We start from the raw sequence: 19992 nt of genomic DNA, 5'->3' as shown, positions 1-19992 counted from the left end.
CCACGGTGGGTACGCCGGTGGTCCCTATGGTCCCGCTTGCACGGTCTCTGAGAGCCTGGCTAGAGCTCCCTAGTACGTCTCGCTGGCGCATTCGACCATCAGGCTCGGCTATGCGATTCAGTTCGCCCGACACCCCCCCAGGTTCAAGGGCGTCCGCTTCACCTCGGTGAATTCCGCAGATGCCCATGTCCTGCGTGCAGAGCCGGCCCAAGGCATAAGCGAACTAAGCGGCTGCTTAGGGCCCCCTTGGCCACCAGGGGCCCCCAAGAGCACATGAAATTACTTGCCGTATATTACTTTATTGAAATCGCAAAATGGCCATAAACAATTACTAGATAAACTGCACTTTAAAAAAAAAGAAAAAGTTTTCTAATATATGCACGGATTGATTCTGACAGCGCTCCACGAGCTCAGCGGCATTGGCTGGACACCATTCATTGGCTTGATAGCCAGGGTTCAAAGTCCTAAGTGCGAGAAAAATCACTCGTCAGTTGCGGTAAACTTTTTATGAATGGCTGGATTTGAGAATATGATAGGGTTTAGCGCGAATATCTGAATTGCTGCATGTTTTGGACGGAGTATACAGCATAGCTTTCCGTTTCTGTTCAAAGTAAATGCTTCTCTGCAAGTGCTATGTTTGAGTCGCTCAAAATTATAATTTGGGAACGCAATGCAACATGCAGCAATCATCTTCCCAAATTCGTAATGAGAATCATTTATAAATCTGTTGTCAACAAAAAGAAGCACTAAGGTCTTCCTGCGTATTTCTGCCAAAATACAAGCTGTTTAACGTTTGAAAGAAATCCATCAACATTTCTTGTTTTTAAAAAAAGTCTCTTCTCACCAAGGCTGCATTTATTTGACAAAAAATACAGTAAAAACAGACAGTAATAATGTGAAATATTATTGCAATTTAAAATAGCTGTTTTCTATATGAATATATACTAAATTGTAATATATTCCTGTGGTCAAAGCTGAATTTTCAGCATCATTACTCCAATCTTCAGTGTCACATGATCCTTCAGAAATCATGAAACATTTCTGATTATTATCAGTGTTGAAAACAGTTGTGTAAACTTTTTTTAGGATTCTTTGAAAGCTTTCTATTTTAGAGAAATGTTGTTCTTTTGAACTTGCTATTCATCAAAGAATCCTGGGGGAAATATTGTGAGCATATTCAGCATGAGACTTCTTTTAAAATCGTACATATCCCAGTCTGAACTGTAAAACTTTGAATATTAAAGTGCAAGTTAACATTTGACCACTCTTGTGGGTTTGCAACTGTTAGGGTACAATTAAAAACCGTATAAGGGTAAAAACATGACAGGCAGACATGATGTAAGCAACACAGCTTCAACTAATGAAATTGATAATGGGTGTGCGCATTATCAAGAACTGACAATAGTCAATTGTACTGGTGGCACCGAGGGGCCCCCAAATAAAATTATGCTTAGGGCCCCATAAAGGCTTGGGCCGGCCCTGCCTGCGTGCGGAGGTCGCTGTCCTACTGGCGAAGGACGCGATAGAGCCGGTCCCTCCAGCCGATATGAAGACCGGCTTCTGCAGCCCGTACTTCATTGTACCCAAGAAAACCGGTGGGTTACGGCCAATCTTGGACCTGCGAGTACTGAATCGGAGCCTCCACAAGCTACCGTTCAAGATGCTCACACAGAAACACATTTTGGAATGCATCCGTCCCCAAGATTGGTTTGCAGCGATTGCAAACCTTCGGGCTGTCCCTGTCCCCCTGTGTCTTCACGAAAGTCAAGGAGGGGGCCCTTGTGCCAATGAGAGAACAGGGCGTTCGCATCCTCAACTATCTCAACGACTGGCTCATTCTAGCACAGTCCAGGGATCAGTTGTGCGAACACAGGGACCTGGTGCTCAGACATCTTCAGGTCAACTGGGAAAAGAGCAAACTCGCCCCCGTGCAGAGGATCTCTTTTCTTGGTATGGAGTTGGATTCAGTCAAACGGACAGCGCACCTCACGAAGGAGCGTGTCCAGTCGATGCTGAACTGCCTGAACACGTTTCAAGGCAGGATGGCGGTTCCACTGAAACAGTTTCAGAGGCTCCTGGGGCATATGGCAGCTGCTGCGGCAGTAACACCGCTCTGCCTGCTTCATATGAGACCGCTTCAGCATTGGCTACACGGCCGAGTCCCGAGATGGGCGTGGCAATGCGGTACTCACCGGGTGAGCATCACACCGGCCTGCCATCAGTCCTTCAGTCCATGGTCAGATCCCTCATTCTTTCGGGCCGGAGTGCCCTTGGAACAGGTGTCCAGGCACGCTGTGGTTTTCACGGATGCCTCTGCATTTGAGCCTTTGCAGTCAGCAGAGCTAAAGATTCTGTCTATGAAGACTTTGCTGTTGGCTGCATTGGCCTCCATCAAGAGGGTAGGGGACCTGCAGGCATTTTTGGTCGACGAATCATGCCTAGAGTTCGGGCCGGGTGATACCCACGTGGTACTGAGACCCCAAGGCCCAAGGTTCCTAGCACTCCCTTCAGGGACCAGGTGGTGAACCTGCAAGCGCTGCCCCAGTAGGAGGCAGACCCAGCCCTAGCTTTGCTCTGTCCCGTCCGCGCTCTGCGGATTTACGTGGATAGAACTCAAAGCTTCAGAACCTCAGATCAGCTCTTTGTCTGTCACGGAGGCCAGCAGAAGGGAAAGGCTGTCTCCAAGCAGAGGATGGCCCACTGGATAGTGGATGCCATCACCTTGGCTTACCAAGCACAAGGTGTGCCCTGTCCGCTCGGGTTCAAGCAAACTCTACTACAAGTGTTGCATCCTCGCTGTCAGACATCTGTAGAGCTGCGGGCTGGGCGACACCCAACACGTTCGCTAGATTCTATAGCCTACGTGTAGAGCCGGTTTCCTCCTGTGTTCTCACCTCAAACGGGTAGAAGCACTGAGAGGCCCCTGCTCTTGTCGGCTTGCTGCTCTCCGGCGCTCTTATTCTCCAGAAGCAAACTCTGTGAGTCCTCCATCACCCTCGGTGCCGGACATGGCGGAACGTCTAGCATCAGGTCTCTTGCCGCTGAATCCTTGAGAACCGGTATTGGGCTCGGGTTATATGAGTGACCCTGCGGGAATCCCATATATCTTTCCACGGTCGCTCCTACGGGAAGCCCGTGTCTTTCCCTTGGGAGAGCCTTCCCGTCAGTGGGACTGAGCCCCCTCCTCCATTGCGGGCTACGGCTCAGCATTGTACTCCACATAACTCCTTCGGGGTACGATGTGGGCTCCGCAGCGTCCCTTCTCTAGGGCACGCTTTCCCAGTGTTATCCAATAATCACTCAGTGGGTCATGCGGAACAGCAGTGATGGACTTCCTGGTGTGAGCCCCGTCTCATCCGGTTAGAGAGCTCAGACGGCTCACACAGGGCACTGGATGGGGGCCAGAGGCCATGGCGCTTTGGTTGGGATTCCTATTTGTCGGTACTCCGACGTGGCGTCGAGAGTGACCAACTAAATGGGAACGTCTCAGTTACGTATGTAACCCTCGTTCCCTGAAGTAGGGAACGGAGACGCCATGTCCCGTCGCCATGTCCTTTGTACCCTGCTGGGGTGCCTGTCTACCTACTCGGCTCCTCAGCAAAAGGCTGATTTGATGCAATCACATGTGTCTCATTTATACCCGCACAGCGTGGCATGAGCACCTGGTGTAATCATTGCATGCCAATGTGCATTGGCTCGTTTAGTTACACTCGAAGTAGATTGGCTCTCGCGAGCGAGATTCCGATTCGTCGGTTCTCCGACGTGGCGTCTTCATTCCCTCCTTCAGGGAACGAGGGTTACATACGTAACCGAGACAATCTTATGCCTGCCTCAATAGCTGTTTGCATCCAAAGTTGCGAATTTAACTTGTGCGTAAAATATATAAAATATTGCATAAAAAAATGCAAATAAAGCAATGTTTCCATTGAGTCAATCAAAGAGAAGAAAATGATCACTTCCTGATAAACCGGTACTAATTATCACTAGGAAAAGTAAAAGAATCCACTGTATTTAATATCACAAAATGCACATAAAAATAGGTGGATGGAAACATAGCTAATGTATGTATTGTGCTTGCCTCAGTTTTCAAATAAAGCAATTTGTTTTTAAAAATGAAATAAAACAAGCTAGGACATCTTCTAGATCCAAAACCACAATCTCCCCTTCCAGTATCACAGCCACATCCACGACATCATCTGGGAAGGCACTATCATGTCTGATGTCCTCACTCATGGTCAAGATGCCCTATATTAACCCCACGAACAATGTCTCTCATCAACAGCTGGCTGAAAAAAAATGAGAGAGAGAGATACAACTTTTAAGTGGTGCTGTCATAAAATATTTATTCAAACACATTAAATATTGAAAGAACAGTAATACAATAACTATGCAATATAGTAAATATACTGAGCAAAATGTTCTTCTCTAGAGTTAATTTTTCTAGCTGACTAATTCATTTTTGGACAGAATATCTTTTCTGCGGTAAATGTGACATGACATTGTTTAAAAGGTATTTATTGACGTTTATTAACGTCTGCGCAGTTGAAACACTGATTGTGCAATTACATGAGACAATACAGATTTCATTCATTGTACTGTGTCTTAAAACACAATTCTCTGATGTTCATACATGTTTATTTCATGCTGTATCTACTAGTAAAGTGCAATATTCAAATGCAAAAAAGCAACAAAAACAACATTTAAAACCACTGTCAAATTAGTCCATGATTTACTCACCCCCAAGCCATTATATGTGTATATGACATTCTTCTTTCAGACGAATACAATCAGAGTTATATTAAAAAATGTCCTGGCTAACCCAAACATTATTAATGGCAGCCCAAAATTTGAAGCCCAGAAAAAAGTGCATCTATCCATTATAAAAGTGCTACATACGGTTCTGTATGTAATCGATGGGTTTGTGTAAGAAAAAAGAAAAAACATATTTAACACATTACAAAGTAAAATATCTAGCTTTTGGCGGACCGCCTTCCGCATCTCACAAAATAAGTGTAACGCCTCTCGAAGTTCAAAAGGTTTACGCCACGTCCGATGTCATCGTCGTGCCAGTTAAATTTTTTTACACCATGTCTGATGTCGTCGCTGCACCAGTTAAGTTTTTTCCCTACTACGTCCGACGTCATCGCCGCGGCAGTTACATTTTTTCCGTAGGTTGAATACGGAAGGCGGTCCTCCAGAAGCTAGATATTTTAGATTATAACTTGTTAAATATGGATATTTTTCTTATACATACCCATTGATTCACTTCAGAATGCCTTTATTAACCCCCCGGAGCCGTGTGGATTACTTTTATAATGGATGGATGCTCTTTTTTCTGGGCTTCAAATTTTGGGCTGCCATTCACTGCCATTATAAAGCTTTTGATTTTTTATTATAACTCTGATTGTATTCGTCTGGAAGACACCTAGGATGGCTTGAGGTAATTTTCATTTTTGGATGAACTTACCCTTAAATAGTTATTTATTTTACTTGTATCGATTCAAACTCACATTTAATAATTTTCAAGGATTTCCATGAAACTTATCTGTATCTGATGGCGATCTGAGAGAGACCATGCAGTGAAGCGAGATGTAGTTTCATCCGATCCGTAAACCAGTTCAGTTTTTTGTCAAGGAGCAATAGATCAGAAAAAATTTAATATCATTAGGTTTATTGACAACATGTTGCAATGTTTACACTGTACAATGACTCATAATGTGATTTAGTTAGGGCTGAGTATTTGACACATTTCACAATTTGATTTGATTTCAATTCATAAGGTTAATATTTACCAGAAATTGCAGCAAATATAGCTCCTCCAACCATTCGAACAGAAAGACGGCGCAAGTTGTTGAGAGCTCCATGAACCACGTGACCACGAGATCAAAGCGTGTTGCAAACTCTGTATTTCAACGGCTCTGGGAGCGCACAGCACAAACAATATCATTATAAAACAATATAACGTCATAAATACACTTTGTAGATGAGGTTAAACACTTTGTGTTCTCTTGGTTAAAAGTAATCTCCATGTCTGCACTGCACGGCGAGTCACGGCTAGTCATGTCCCCTGAGAGAAAAGTTTTGGCTCGTTTAAACGCGCACAGCATATACATATTGCTATACATCAATACATTAGATAAAAACAAATGGTAAATGAGATAAAACACCTACTTTAGGTTTCCCTGTAAAAAAATCTTGTCTTATCTCGTCGTCTGTTTCCCTCGTCTGCTCCGCACCGTCCGCAAGTCAAAGAAAATATCTCTGAGGAAAGTTTAGGTGCGCACGGACACACACACATCACAGATGCCATCCTAAAACAATATAATGTTATAAACTTCATACTATTAATGAAATAAAACACTATCTCGGTGTTAACTCTACTTGTTTGCTCAGCATCGAGAGTGAAAGGAAATGGCGTCTGTCAGTCGTAGGGGCGCACGCGTACACAGCACGTGCATTTCCTGGATGTACATAACTACACTCTCTGCCAGATGGCACTGTTTTCACTGGCCGTGTTAATACAAAACTTTAACTCTTTACTCCTTGAATTAGGATTTTAGTTTTATATGGTGTGGTATGCATAAATAAGTTAAATAAATGTGTTCATATCTATATACTTAGAGTATAAATCAGCTGTAAATAGTAAATTAAGTTCAGTTTACTGCAGTTAAAGAAATAGGCTAAAGTATAATTAGAGTAAAGCCTGCAGAAAATCTAGAGCAGTTGTTTCAACTTATGTTTTAAGTTAAAACAACAATTACACTTGTTCACTTAACTTTCAGTCTAGTTGAGGACAAGAAAACTTAAAATGCCTTGTTGTCTGGACAATCTAGTTATCTCTACTGAAAAAAAATTAGTTGAAATAACTAAATCGCAAAAATATTTTTTTACAGTGTGGATTTTTTCTCTATCCATTAAAATAAACCTACCATAAAAAGTATAGACCCTTAATTTTTTTGTAAGTGGGCAACCTTGCAAAACCAGCAGGGGATAAAATCATTATTTCCTCCCTTGTACACCTCATGGGTTAATTTTCATTTTAAACTAATCCTTTGAGTTAATTTCAATCCACGTTAAAGGGTTGAAAGTTTGAATTAAATCCAGCAGTTGCTGTCTTCCTAAGAATTAACACTGGATTGCTCTGCAAAAATGCAGAATCTGATCTGACTAACAGGCTAATTATACATTTCCGACTTACATAGTTATCTCGCTCACTATCATCCACTAAATCAGATAACACTTATTGGGACTTCATCTGATTTGTATCATATTTTTTTTCAGAACCTGAAAACAGGGTGCATACTTCATAGGAACAACTGTGCAAAGGAACACACGAAAGGGGCGTTTAAAGATCTTGAAATCATGGTAAATATGTAAACTCCCACATTCTTATTTATATTTTTATTCTTATAAAACTTGCCGGTAACGCTTTAGATTACAGCCCGGAAAGTACTGCTTAAGAAAAATACGTGTAGGTATAAGGGAACAATATGTAATATTTGGGGAACCAGGAAAATTAACAAATTATTTATACTGTAAGTATTTTTTTATTAAGGGGTAATTATCTGTGTTGTTACAGGGTAAGTATGAATCTACGGGCTGTAAATTAAAGTAGTGCTTGTTTCCCTCTTTTTCATGTAGTTACAGGGTAAGTGAAATAAAAACACAATCTGATATCACTCGGAAACCTTTATTTGAAAACAACTTTTAAAACAGATTTACAACACTTCTTATTCGTTTCTCTTGCTTGGCTTCATCCTCCTCTTGTTCCTCTTCTTTTTCGTTCTTGCCACAGATGAATCTTAAACAGGAATCCCATGTCTCTAGCTATTCTGTATTATGTATTAAAAAAGTACAGTACACCCAGAAATGTATGACAGAGTTAAGTTCACTTGACGTAACTTGAAGCATGATGTGAGCGCACCGAGAAACTCTGGTCACACGGATGTCTGATGCCGTCGGTTTTTATTGTATTTTGTTTTTTTAATTAATACTCACAACATTATACAAACAATAACATAATAACATAATGACAAAGCAATCAAAAACAAACAAGACAGACAGGAAGACAGAGACGCCAGTTCTCACATGAGTTGCACATGAAACTCGCGCAAGAACATAATGAAAGCTTGGTAACTGCTGGTAACAGTTGATCGGAAGCGAAACTATTAGTCAATTATGAGAACATTTCTGTGTGTAATACAGAATAGTGAGATGAGACATGGGATTCCTTCAGTAGAAATAATGAAAATGAAGAAGAGGAACAAGAGGAGGAGAAGCCAAGCAAGAGGAACAAAAAAGGGACAAAACGTTATATTCAGGACGTATGTCAGGACGTTATTATTTAAAATTAAAAGTTTATTTTTTTTAAATTAATAAATGAATAAGAAGTGTAATAAATCTGTTTTGAAAGTTGTAATAAATGTTTCCAAGTGATATCAGATTGTGTATGTGTTTCTAATTGTATTTACCCTGAAACTACATTAAAAAGAAGAGGGGAACAAGCACCAATTTAATTTACAGCCCGTAGATCATAATTACCCTGTAACTACACGGAATAACAAGAACCACTTACTCTGTAACTACACAAATAATGACCCCTTAATTAAAAAATACTTACAGAATAAATAAGTTGTTAATTTTCCAGGTAGTTACCCCTTTATTCCCCAAATATTACATATTATACCTACACATACATTACTTTAAGTTATGCTGTAAATTTGTTTTACTTACGCAGTACTTTCCGGGCTGGAAAATTTTTTTTTTTGCCTTACTAGATACTTTTTTGCCTTACTTATTCTTATTCTTATTCTTATTTAGAAATTAAAAGATAGATTCATCACAGATGTTTTCACTGTCAGCTCCAAGGCATACTTTGATAAAAATCCACATCTGGAACCTATTGAAACAGGTAATCAAATAAAATTGGAAAACAAAAGTTTGTTTACATGTCTTATTACTCTCTATTAATAAAATACGGACATTTTGGCAATTATCTGTAGAAATCCCAAAGCTGCAGGACGTTCTGAAGAACACTAACAGGAGAATTAACCAAAAACTAACCAGAGATTATATCAATCAGACAATGGGAGTTTTGTCCTTCATACAAAGTTTCCAACTGGTTACAGATGAAAACATGGTATGAGTCAGAATTACTGATATTTCACTTACAAATGTCTTCAGAAATAAGCCAATATGTTTACTCTGTCTTTTTTCTGTTTTAGGCAGAGATAAAAACTCTAGTCCATAAAGATTTGGAGGAGAACCTAGTGGAGGCGCTAAATGAGTTGAATCAAAATTTAGACTTGCCTACTAGGATTTTGGATCAATGTCTCTTAAAAGGAGTAGAGAAATCTGTGGAACTGTGTGTTGCAACCACAAAGTCCACAATGGCATCTGTAAGTTTTATTCTGATGTGTGTGAAAATGTTGAAATTTTTTTCTAACAGCAGTTATTTATATATATTATTTTTTATTATATATTTTTTTTTCATTCTAAATCAGGTTGCACCTGTTGATAAAAGGGGATTCCATAAAACCCTTCAAGCAATGTACAAGAACAAAGGACACTATTGGCCAAAAAACTGGGATGCTCCTCTAGATCTAAACATGATCTTGGCCAAACACATGCACAACAACATCGATACAGAGTTTAATTCAATTTTTCCGTATGTTCTGCTGTCATTCCTTATACACTATACCTTCAGATGAGAAAAACAACGACAACAAAAACAATTTACAGTGTTAGGTCAACAGTGTATTGAAATATATATAAGTACATCTACCTCAGCTAGTGGTATAGATATACAAATTTTGACTCTGATATTCAAAGGCCTTTAAGACAATAATACAGGTGACCTGAAGTGTCTAGGATGACTAGATTTGACCTATTAGTATTTTATTAGGTATGTATTACTATTTGGTCTTGTCTCATTTAAATTCTACCTTTTATTTTATTGTTTTTTTTATTATTACTGCAGTGTTGATGCCAATATCAAAACAGGGATATCAGTGCAAGAACAGATTGATAAGTTCAGTATCATCCAAAGTGACATTGTTTACCCACCATCTTCCATGCTATACCACATGGAAAACTTCATCAAAACAGAGGTGAGTTGTCTTTATTTTTACTTCCATTGATTTATACATCATCTGTCAACAGGTAACTCTATGCCAATGAATGATTAATGGTGAGCAAGCAACAAAGTGCCTTTATAACAAAAGCCTTTATATCTTTCCCTTTCGTTCAGTCACTGCGACGTACGTTAGTGACTAACGAATGGGGGTTTCGCTTAGAAGCCAATTACCTTCGAGAATATAACAGCGCCAATGGGCATGCGGAATTTGCATGCGTAACTCCGCCCCACCTCATGGGTATATAAGGAAGTACGCTGGCAACATCGCATTATGTTTCTGCTTTGGAGCCAAGAGTATCTCTTCACTCCTTCAAGCCTGCTAACTGAGTTAGTCAGCCTTCGAGACGATCAGCTTTCCAGAGACGGTGGGTCTACGGCGCGTTCCAGTGATTGCATACTGCCTGCCTGCTGATCTGCGCAGTGGTCTGCTAGACAGCTGGTGTGTGGTCCCTGGGCGCTTCGCCGTTTCTGCGAAGCTTCCTCTTACAAAAGAGCTTGCACGTGGCACGTCCTTTTCAGGATGTCTCGCCTGTGCACTTCTGGGTGTGGCCGGTCGTTGTTGCCTTCCGATGGGCACAATCACTCCTTGGTGTGCTTGGGGGTTCAGCATGCTCAAGCAGCGTTTGTGGATGAGTCATGTTCCCACTGCGGGAACATTACCATTGCGGTGTTGCGGTTGAGACTTAATGATCTTCGTAAAGAAGTGAGAGTCCCCTCTACCACACCCCGATCTACCGTCTCCTCTGGCAGCGGTACTCCGGTTGGTGGTCAGGGTGACCTGAGGGTGACGGTGTGGAACAAAGCCCTGACGCTGATGCCTCGGGCCACACCCCCCTCTTGCACTCCGCAACCCGTGAGTGTCCAGGCGGAGATCGCGGGGCCTGCTCCGGCTCCCCCGCGTATCTCGTTTGGCGCTCCGGAAGACGATGCGATGTCGGTCACCGCATCACAAGGTGGGCTCGAGTCCTCTGAGGATGATGACTCGGCTGTGCTGCCGCCTTCGGGCGCGCCAGAATTGCCCGAGTCGGACCCAGAGCTGACAGCCATGCTTTCTCGGGCGGCCGCGAGTCTGGGGATTGAGTGGAACCCTCCGCCTGATCCCGAGCGCTTGCGGCTCGATGATTGGTTTTTGGGAGCCCGCGCTGACCCGAGCTTCATGAGGAGGTTGCGCGGTCCTGGAAGTCCCCGCTGTCTTCCCGCGACCGTTCGGCAACCTCCTCCGCCTTCTCCACCCTTGCTGGGGCCGCGGCCAAAGGGAACACTGGGGTCCCCCCAGTTGAACGATCTGTAGCGATGCAGCTGTGTCCGCAGAGCGCTTCAACCTGGCGAGGTGATCCTAAGCACCCCTCCAAAGCCTGTCGTTTTTCGTCTACTCTGGTGGCGAAATCGTACAGAGCTGCGGGGCAGGCTGCCGCCTCTTTGCATGCCATGGCGATCCTCCTGGTCTACCAGGCCAGGATCCTCAAGGACATGCACGAGGGTGGAGTTGATCCGGGGCTCATGAACGAGCTGCGTACCGCCACCGACCTCGCCCTCCGGGCGAAGAAGGTGACCGCATGCGTCCTGGGTCAAGTGATGTCCACAAATGTGGTCCCGGAACGACATTTGTGGCTTAACCTGGCCGATATGCGGGACAGAGAGCGAAATCGCTTCCTTGACGCCCCCATATCCCAGGCTGGCCTCTTCGGCGGCGTGGTTGAAAGCTTCGCCCAACAGTTTTCAACCGCCCAGAAGCAGACTGAGGCAATCAAACATATACTGCCCTGGCGGCCAGCTGCTGCCTCCACCCAGCCGCCGGCACAGTCGCCTCAGCCTGCTCGCCGCCGAGGACGCCCTCCTAAGGCTCCCGCCCCTCCCGCCCGGCCCCAGCAGCAGCCTTCACCCGGGCCGGGTCGTGGAGGTCGCCGTAGGAAGGCGTCCCAGTCCGCTCAGCCCGCCCCGCGCCCCACTAAACGCCAGGCCAAGCGGCGTCCCTGAGACGGACGGTTCAGGGATGGGAAATTCTTTCCAGGAGATGGTAGCAGGACCACTCCTTCCCCCGGTGGAGGGCAGGGGGAGAATCCTTTGTTCAGCTACTGGCCCCCGGGTCAGCAGCACCCTAATTTGGTCAAAGAAAGAATTAACACTCCCATCCCTGAGCCAGCAGAGACTGGTGATGACAGTGCGCGTCACCCACGGGTCCCGCCACTCGCATCCATCTCTGTCGCCAGCCCCCTGGCAGAGCAGACCCCAGTGGAACGTGCGTCCATCCCTGGTCTCCTCTGTCAGGACGCAGCCGTTAACCGTGCCCCCACGCCGGGACGCCCAACAGCCTCCCACGCCCGGGCCGGTAACGCTGCATCACTGCCCCACACCGGGTACGCCTGTGGTCCAACTGACCCCGCTGGTGCAGTTCCTGGGAGCCTGGCTTTAGCTTCCGGGACTGTCCCGCTGGGTCGCGAAGACCGTCAGGCGCGGCTGCGCGATTCAGTTCGCGCAGGTTCCTCCCTGATTTCGGGGAGTCCGCTTCACTATGGTCGGGGCCAATGCCCCTGTCATGCGAGCGGAGATCGCCACCCTACTGGCGAAGGGTGCTATAGAGCCTGTCCCTCCAGCCGAGATGAAGTCGGGGTTTTACAGCCCCTACTTCATTGTACCCAAAAAGACCGGTGGGTTACGACCGATCCTGGACCTGCGCATCTTGAACCGATACCTTCACAGGCTTCCGTTCAAGATGTTGACAGCGAAACGCCTTTTCGAATGCGTTCGTCCGGACGATTGGTTTGCTGCGATCGACATGAAGGACGCCTACTTTCATGTATCCATCCTACCTCGACACAGACCATTCCTACGATTTGCTTTCGAGGGGCGGGCATATCAGTACGCGGTCCTCCCATTCGGGCTATCTCTGTCCCCTCGTGTCTTTACGAAGATTGCCGAGGCAGCCCTTGCGCCCCTTCAGCAGCACGGGGTTCGCATCCTGAACTACCTCGACGACTGGCTCATAATGAGTCACTCTCGGGAGCAGGTTTGCGAACACAGAGATCTAGTGCTCCAACACTTAGCCCGTCTGGGCCTTCGGGTCAACTGGGAGAAGAGCAAACTTTGCCCCATGCAGAGGATCTCTTTTCTCGGTATGGATATCGACTCGGTCGCCATGTGCGCGCAGCTTACGAGCGCGCGCGCGCTGTCTCTGCTGACTTGCCTCCGTCAAATCAAGAGCAAGAGTGCGGTTCCACTGAAACAATTTCAGAGGCTCCTTGGGCATATGGCATCTGCAGCCGTGGTAACACCGCTCGGATTGCTACATATGAGACCGCTTCAGCACTGGCTACGCGATTGAGTCCCGAGATGGGCATGGCGGTCTGGCACGCTCCGGGTCCCAGTGACTCGAGCCTGCTTACAGACTCTCTCCCCGTGGTCGAACCTCAGTTTTCTACGGACCGGAGTGTCCTTAGAACGAGTTTCCAGGCATATTGTTGTGACAACAGATGCCTCATCCACGGACTGGGGTGCCATGTGCAATGGACAAGCAGCCTCGGGCTCCTGGACAGGACCACAGCGTCTTCTGCATGTCAATTGCCTCGAGTTGCTGGCAGTACAGTTCGCCCTGCACCGCTTCCGAGCGTTGCTGAGGGGTCAACACGTACTAGTCCAGACAGACAACACGGCCAGTAGCGTACATCAACCGACAGGGTGGTCTACGCTCCCGCCGTATGTCTCAACTCGTCCGCCATCTCGTCCTATGGAGTCAGAAGCACCTTCGTGCTGTCCACAGAGGTCCCTTCGTGCTGTCCACATCCCGGGAGAACTGAACCGTGCAGCCGACGAGCTCTCACGGATTCAGCCACTTCCTGGAGAATGGAGACTCCATCCCCAGACAGTCCAGCTGATTTGGGAACCTTTCAGCGACGCACAGGTAGATCTGTTTGCCTCCCACGACTCCTCCCATTGCAGCCTGTATTATTCCCTGACTGAAGGCACGCTCGGCACAGATGCACTGGCGCACAGCTGGCCGCGGGGGGCCTACACTTATATGCGTTCCCCCCAGTGAGCCTTCTCGCACGGGTAATGTGCAAGATCAGGGAGGACAAGGAGCAGGTCATGTTGGTCGCCCCGTATTGGCACAGCCAGACCTGGTTTTCAGAACTGCTACTCCTTGCGACAGCCCGTCCCTGGCCTATTCCTCTGAGACCGGACCTCCTCTCTCAGAGACGGGGCACCCTATGGCACCAGCGTCCAGCGTTCTGGAAGCTCCACGTGTGGCTTCTAGATGGGACGCGGCAGGTTTGAGTGGCTTACCACCTACGGTGGTCGCCACCATCACTTCCGCTAGGGCAGAGTCCACTCGGCATGCCTATGCGTTGAAGTGGAACCTCTTCGTCACCTGGTGCTCTTTCCGCGAAGAAGACCCCTGGAAATGCCCGATTGGGTCCGTGCTATCGTTCCTCCAGGAGGGGCTGGAGTGAAGGCTGTCTCCCTCCACCCTTAGAGTGTATGTGGCTGCAATATCTGCCCATCACGACCTCTTGGGGGACAAGAAGGTAAGTCAGCACGACATGATCATCAGGTTCCTGAGGGGGGCGAGGAGACTGAATCCTCCTCGCTCTCCTCTCGTTCCCTCTCAGTTCCCTCTCAGGACCTCTCAGTAGCCTTAAGTGCTCTGCAGAGGCCTCCCTTTGAGCCTTTTCGGTCGGTTGATATTAAGTTCCTGTCAATGAAGACGGCTCTGCTGACCGCATTGGCCTCCGTTAAGAGGGTCGGGGACCTGCAGGCATTTTCGGTTGACGAAGCGTGCCTAGAATTCGGGCCGGCTAACTCTCACGTGATCCTGAGACCCCGGCCTGGATATGTGCCCAAGGTTCCTACCACCCCGTTTAGAGATCAGGTGGTGAACCTGCAAGCGCTGCCTTTGGAGGAGGCAGACCCAGCCTTGGCATTGCTCTGTCCAGTACGTGCTCTCCGTGCTTACGTAGACATGACGCAGTGTTTCAGACCAGCTCTTTGTCTGTGATGGTGGAGAGCGGAAGGGAAGAGCTCTCTCAAAGCAGAGGTTGTCTCACTGGATAGTGGACACCATTGTTTTGGCTTACCAGCAGCAAGGTCGACCATGTCCCCTTGGTGTGAGGTCAGGTGTCTTCGCTTGCTCGCCATTCCACTCCACGGACTGGATACGTGCGATATTCTCCTCAGGTGAGCTCCCCGAGAGCCCTGAGTTCCTCCAGCACTGTCGACGCCAACATCAGTTCAGTCTGCCCTTTCGAGCCCAGACCCTCATGTCCGGCCAGGTGTCCCGTGTGCATGGTTCCCCTCCGGTGACCCCCACACGAGTATTTCCACCGTAAGCCTCCTCAGTGAGCAGGTGTCTTTCCCTTGGCAAGCCCCTGCCACCCCTAGGGTTAAAAATCCACCTTCGGCTGGTACCCTAGAGTTTCCCCATATGCAGCCCTTAGCGGGTCATATGTGTACTCTCTAAGTCCTCCCCACGGGTAGGCATCTTTGGCATTCCCTCACTGGGATATGCTTCCCAGTGTACCTTGGTATTCCTGTGATAAGTGGGAGTCCTTCGGCCCTATATGGCGGGATCTCACACTTACGCAGGGCACTGGAAGACAGCTGAGTGGCGCTGTTATATTGGAACCCCCATTCGTTAGTCACGAATTCGTTAGTGAACGAAAGGGAACGTCTCGGCTACGTATGTAACCCTCGTTCCCTGAGGAGGGAACAGAGACGTACGTTCCGTTGCCACGTCAGCTGTGCTGCTGGAAAGCGGAGTTCAGATCTTGGCTCCGCATCAGATACATAATGCGATGTTGCCAGCGTACTTCCTTATATACCCACGAGGTGGGGCGGAGTTACGCATGCAAATTCCGCATGCCCATGGCATTGGCACGCCATTAGGCGCTGTTATATTCTCGAAGGTAATTGGCTTCTAAGCGAAACCCCCATTCATTAGTCACTAACGTACGTCTCCGTTCCCTCCTCAGGGAACGAGTGTTACATACGTAACCGAGACGTTCACTGCCACAAAAATAATTAATTTTCAAATCTCAAGTGTCAAAATGCAAAGGCCTTCTCAAGCAGAAATGTTCTTTTCTGCTAAATATTTTCCTTTAAAAGAGAGAGAAGTGACTGGGTAACAGGTCACTTCTGCTGTTTTATTTTATTTTCAACAACAAGGATCATGGCATTTTTGCTTAGGCTTACTAATGTATTTATTACATAATAATAATAATAATAATAATAATAATAATAATAATAATGATAATAATAATTGTATCTGCTTTAACACTCTGAAAAGGAAACCGAAGTGAAGGCCACGCTCAAAAGAGAAGTTGTTAAAAGAAAGAAGAAAATCTACTCATCAATCCAAACAACAATTCAGAATCAAATGAATACTGGCTATGAACGTAAGGCAGCATTTAAAAAATAAAAAAAAACACACATGCTTACTTACCCACATAGTATCTGTTCATTTCAAAACAACTAAGACTTTACTTTTTCCGCCCTTATATAATTAATTACTGTTTTTCAGACTCTCAGAGACATTCTATGTTCGTATTGCCTATGCTAAAGAATATGAATGAACATTAAATGTTACCTATTACAGAAGCTGCAAAGTTGAAAGGCGATGAAGCCATGAAGAAGAGGGAAAACAAAATAATGGAAACAATTGAATTGTTAAAATGCAACATGTTCAAAGATGCAAAAATGGAAGCGTTGAATGAGTTTGAGCTCTTAAAGGTATTTGTATTTTACAAATTCCCAATATTGTTTGAACATATATAATTTGCTGCTCCCTTCTGAAGATATTTATAAACAATAAAACCATCACATTTTTCTATATATATTGACTATATATTTTGTTGTTTCTTTCTGAAGCGGTATATATGGAAAACCCTTGAGTCTGAGCTAAAGAGCGTTTGTGAACGCTCACATTCACAAACCAGCAAAACCACCCTGATGGGTAAAAGAGTATTAAATAACAACAACAGTTTTTAGAAGTTTTGATGCGTAGTAAATTACTTGCATGATTATTCTGAATCATGGCCTTGTCATAAATATGAATACATATACTTCGAAATCAGGCTTAACACCCAGTAATATGTTTTTTCTAGATGTCTCCAGAGAGATTGAAATGCTGGAGAGACTGTCAAAGCAGCTATCTGACTGAAATCATCATATAAAATTGAGGACAAGAGAAACAGCATCTATTTTTTTTTCCAGTTATTTTAGAATAAAGGCATTTGTATGATAAAGCATGATGATCATGATGATCATGATGATCATTGTATGATAAAAAAAAAACATTGTTATTTAACATTGTTAAAGGGGTCATGAACTGAGAAATCTAAATTCCATTGATCTTTTGACATATAAGAGGTCACTGTACCATAAAAACATCCTGTAAGTTGCAGAACTCAAAACTTTCTAGTTATTTTAGAAACAGCTTATATTGAAGCCAATCTGTCAAAAAGACAGGGTGTGGAATGTGCCACTTTATAACGTAATAGTGTAGCTAAACACCGCCTCTGCATCACTGCCTGTTTAGCCCCGCCAACCGATTTGTACATGTAGGTAAATAACGAGAGAGGCAAACGGAGGTCGCAGAAATAAAACGATAAAGGTGTGGAAAAAACAGTCTTTGCATTGCCTTCCTTCTGATCCCAACATTAGGAAATAGTGTTTGAACTTTATTTTTAATTAAGTTCCAGACCGCATCAGTAAGAACTTGGTCTTTTGCTCACTTAATTTTATGCAGATTTGTTTTACAAACAAGGCACAATTCAATGCAGGATTTTCCGAAAGATATGTATTTACATCGTGTTTGCAGTGTTATTTATGGTGAAAGCATTTGTGAGCATGCAGAAATGGCTTCGCAATGATGAGATCATAGTAATTTACGTGATCAACAGACTGTCACTACGGAGCCCCTAAAGGGACGTGGTGTTGGAAAAAAATTAGGATGGGAGGACATTTTTTTTCCAAATCGTTTGCGTTCCCTCGCAAAACTTTTGCGTTCCCCCGAGAAACTTTGCATTTCCACGCAAACATTTTGCGTTCCCTCGCAAAGATATTTGCGTTCCCCCGAGAAACTTTGCGTTCCCACGCAAAGATATTTGCGTTCCCTCGCAAACGTTTTGCGTTCCCTCGCAAAGATAGATGTCCCACGGGCCGTTTCAAACAGCTCAGTGTGTTAACAATGGAGCGGTTAGAGGCTATAGGCTATACATAAATACAGTCAGTGCAGTTCAATGAGTTCGGTGAGCTAAACCTTGTTAAAACACAATGTCTCTTTAACGTAGACAATAAGCTGCAACCTAATTGTCCTCAAAACGAGCCTTATAATAGCCTATAAATTGGTCTATATGAGCAGACGGCTGAGAGACAAGTCCGAAGGGACTGTCTGCAAAGTGCAAAACCCGAAAAAGCGTATAACCTACTACAAGTCATTACACACTGTGTCTCCAAATTCAGTTTACACATCACGCACTCCTGCTGGTTATACTACAACGCTTAGTTTGGCAGGTCAAAGCACATAAAAAACAACTTGTCTATTATTTAAGAAACTTTAACGCACCACTTCATCCTGCTCTGAACAGGGTAGGTGAAAATCAACTTCGACTTTATTTATTAAAATCAACAGATGTTTTTGTCTATATATATATATATATATATATATATATATATATATATATATATATATATATATATATATATATATATATATATATATATATATATATATAAAGAAATCCATTTCATGACCCCTTTGAAGCTTTTTTTTATTTCCAATCTTCTTCTAAATTATTGGACCAAACTTTTGACTGTGTAAGTGAGGTGTAGCCTACTGTTAAGGAAAACAACTAAATATAGACTTAAGTAGAATAGTATATATATAAAATAAATCCTGTTATTCAATATATTGTAACTTGCTTGTACCTATAGTTCACTTAATGTGATTGTGTTCTAAATCCTAAATCCTGGATTCTTAATCCAGTTAATACACAGTGAGGGGTGAGGATAATTTATTTTGTATTCACCATTGAAAGTAAATTCATGTTAGTTAATGTTTTGTTTTTCCCCCCAGATATGTTCATTAGGTAATGTATTGTAAACAAATATTAATGAACTATGAAAATAAATAACACATTTAATTAACATTAATGTAAATGTTAAAAATTTACATTTTGAGTTGATACCTAATGCATTAACTAATGTTACGGAAACTGTGGTTGAAACAAATTGTGCTAGTTGTGCCTGTGAACACAGACAACATATGTATTAAGATTAATAGTAAGACTAATCTTTAAATAAAATACTTCTGATGTGCATTCAGTACTTATTAAATGTGTGGCATGGCCTAATCATCAGGAAGTTACAACTGAATCAGAATGGAAATTAAACACTGACAGACGGGACAATCATGAGGCAAACATGAGTCAAGAAAAGGACAAAAACTATATCTGCCATTTTTTAATAAACCACTAAATATAAATAAAGTGTCTCATAGCATTTGAGGGTTGATGTTGAGAATAATCTGATCTCAGGCGCGCTGGAAGCCGTTTCATTCGAGGGGGGCTGAGAGTTGGTTTGGAAAATGTGTGACGTCATTATGTTGTCGCTGGCGACCAGACAGGTGTTGTAGTAGAACCACCCCTTTCGCGTCAAAGAGCACAGACGGCCCCCACCGCCGCAGATTATTGTTGTTTAAAATTAATTACTTGTTAAAACCTGATCATACACAGACACTCTTACTTGATCTGCACAAAGGGTTAATCATCACTCATAAAGCATTCTTTTTATTTGTGTTCATAGGCTACATACAATATCCAGCATCTACCAGGGCTCTTAGTCCATGTGCGCATATTTGGAGA

General features: G+C 44.3%; 1 protein-coding gene and 1 long non-coding RNA gene across 2 annotated transcripts in view; one reads left to right on the top strand and one right to left on the bottom strand.

Moving 5' to 3' along the window:
* The window catches only part of LOC307133617 (nuclear GTPase SLIP-GC-like), a 90591-nt gene extending 72845 nt beyond the window's left edge, over positions 1-17746 (top strand). Inside the window, exons 13-22 of the mRNA XM_079828749.1 lie at positions 7282-7365; positions 8821-8911; positions 9003-9139; positions 9225-9398; positions 9504-9667; positions 9980-10109; positions 16416-16524; positions 16725-16858; positions 16997-17081; positions 17233-17746. Of these exons, the coding sequence (XP_079684875.1) occupies positions 7282-7365; positions 8821-8911; positions 9003-9139; positions 9225-9398; positions 9504-9667; positions 9980-10109; positions 16416-16524; positions 16725-16858; positions 16997-17081; positions 17233-17288 (1164 nt within the window). The 3' untranslated portion in view covers positions 17289-17746. The remainder of the gene's footprint in view (positions 1-7281; positions 7366-8820; positions 8912-9002; positions 9140-9224; positions 9399-9503; positions 9668-9979; positions 10110-16415; positions 16525-16724; positions 16859-16996; positions 17082-17232) is intronic.
* On the bottom strand, positions 4161-5909 carry LOC307133624. The gene is made up of 3 exons (XR_013817453.1): positions 5793-5909; positions 5511-5562; positions 4161-4286 (listed from the first exon to the last, which is right to left on the bottom strand). It is a non-coding gene; the product is annotated as an uncharacterized lncRNA (long non-coding RNA).
* Positions 17747-19992: the final 2246 nt, after the last annotated feature.

This window comes from Gobio gobio (genome assembly GCF_949357685.1).
Source record: "Gobio gobio genome assembly, chromosome: 11".
In the NCBI taxonomy this organism is placed as follows: Eukaryota; Metazoa; Chordata; class Actinopteri; order Cypriniformes; family Gobionidae; genus Gobio; species Gobio gobio.
This window is presented reverse-complemented; position numbering and strand designations above follow the sequence as displayed.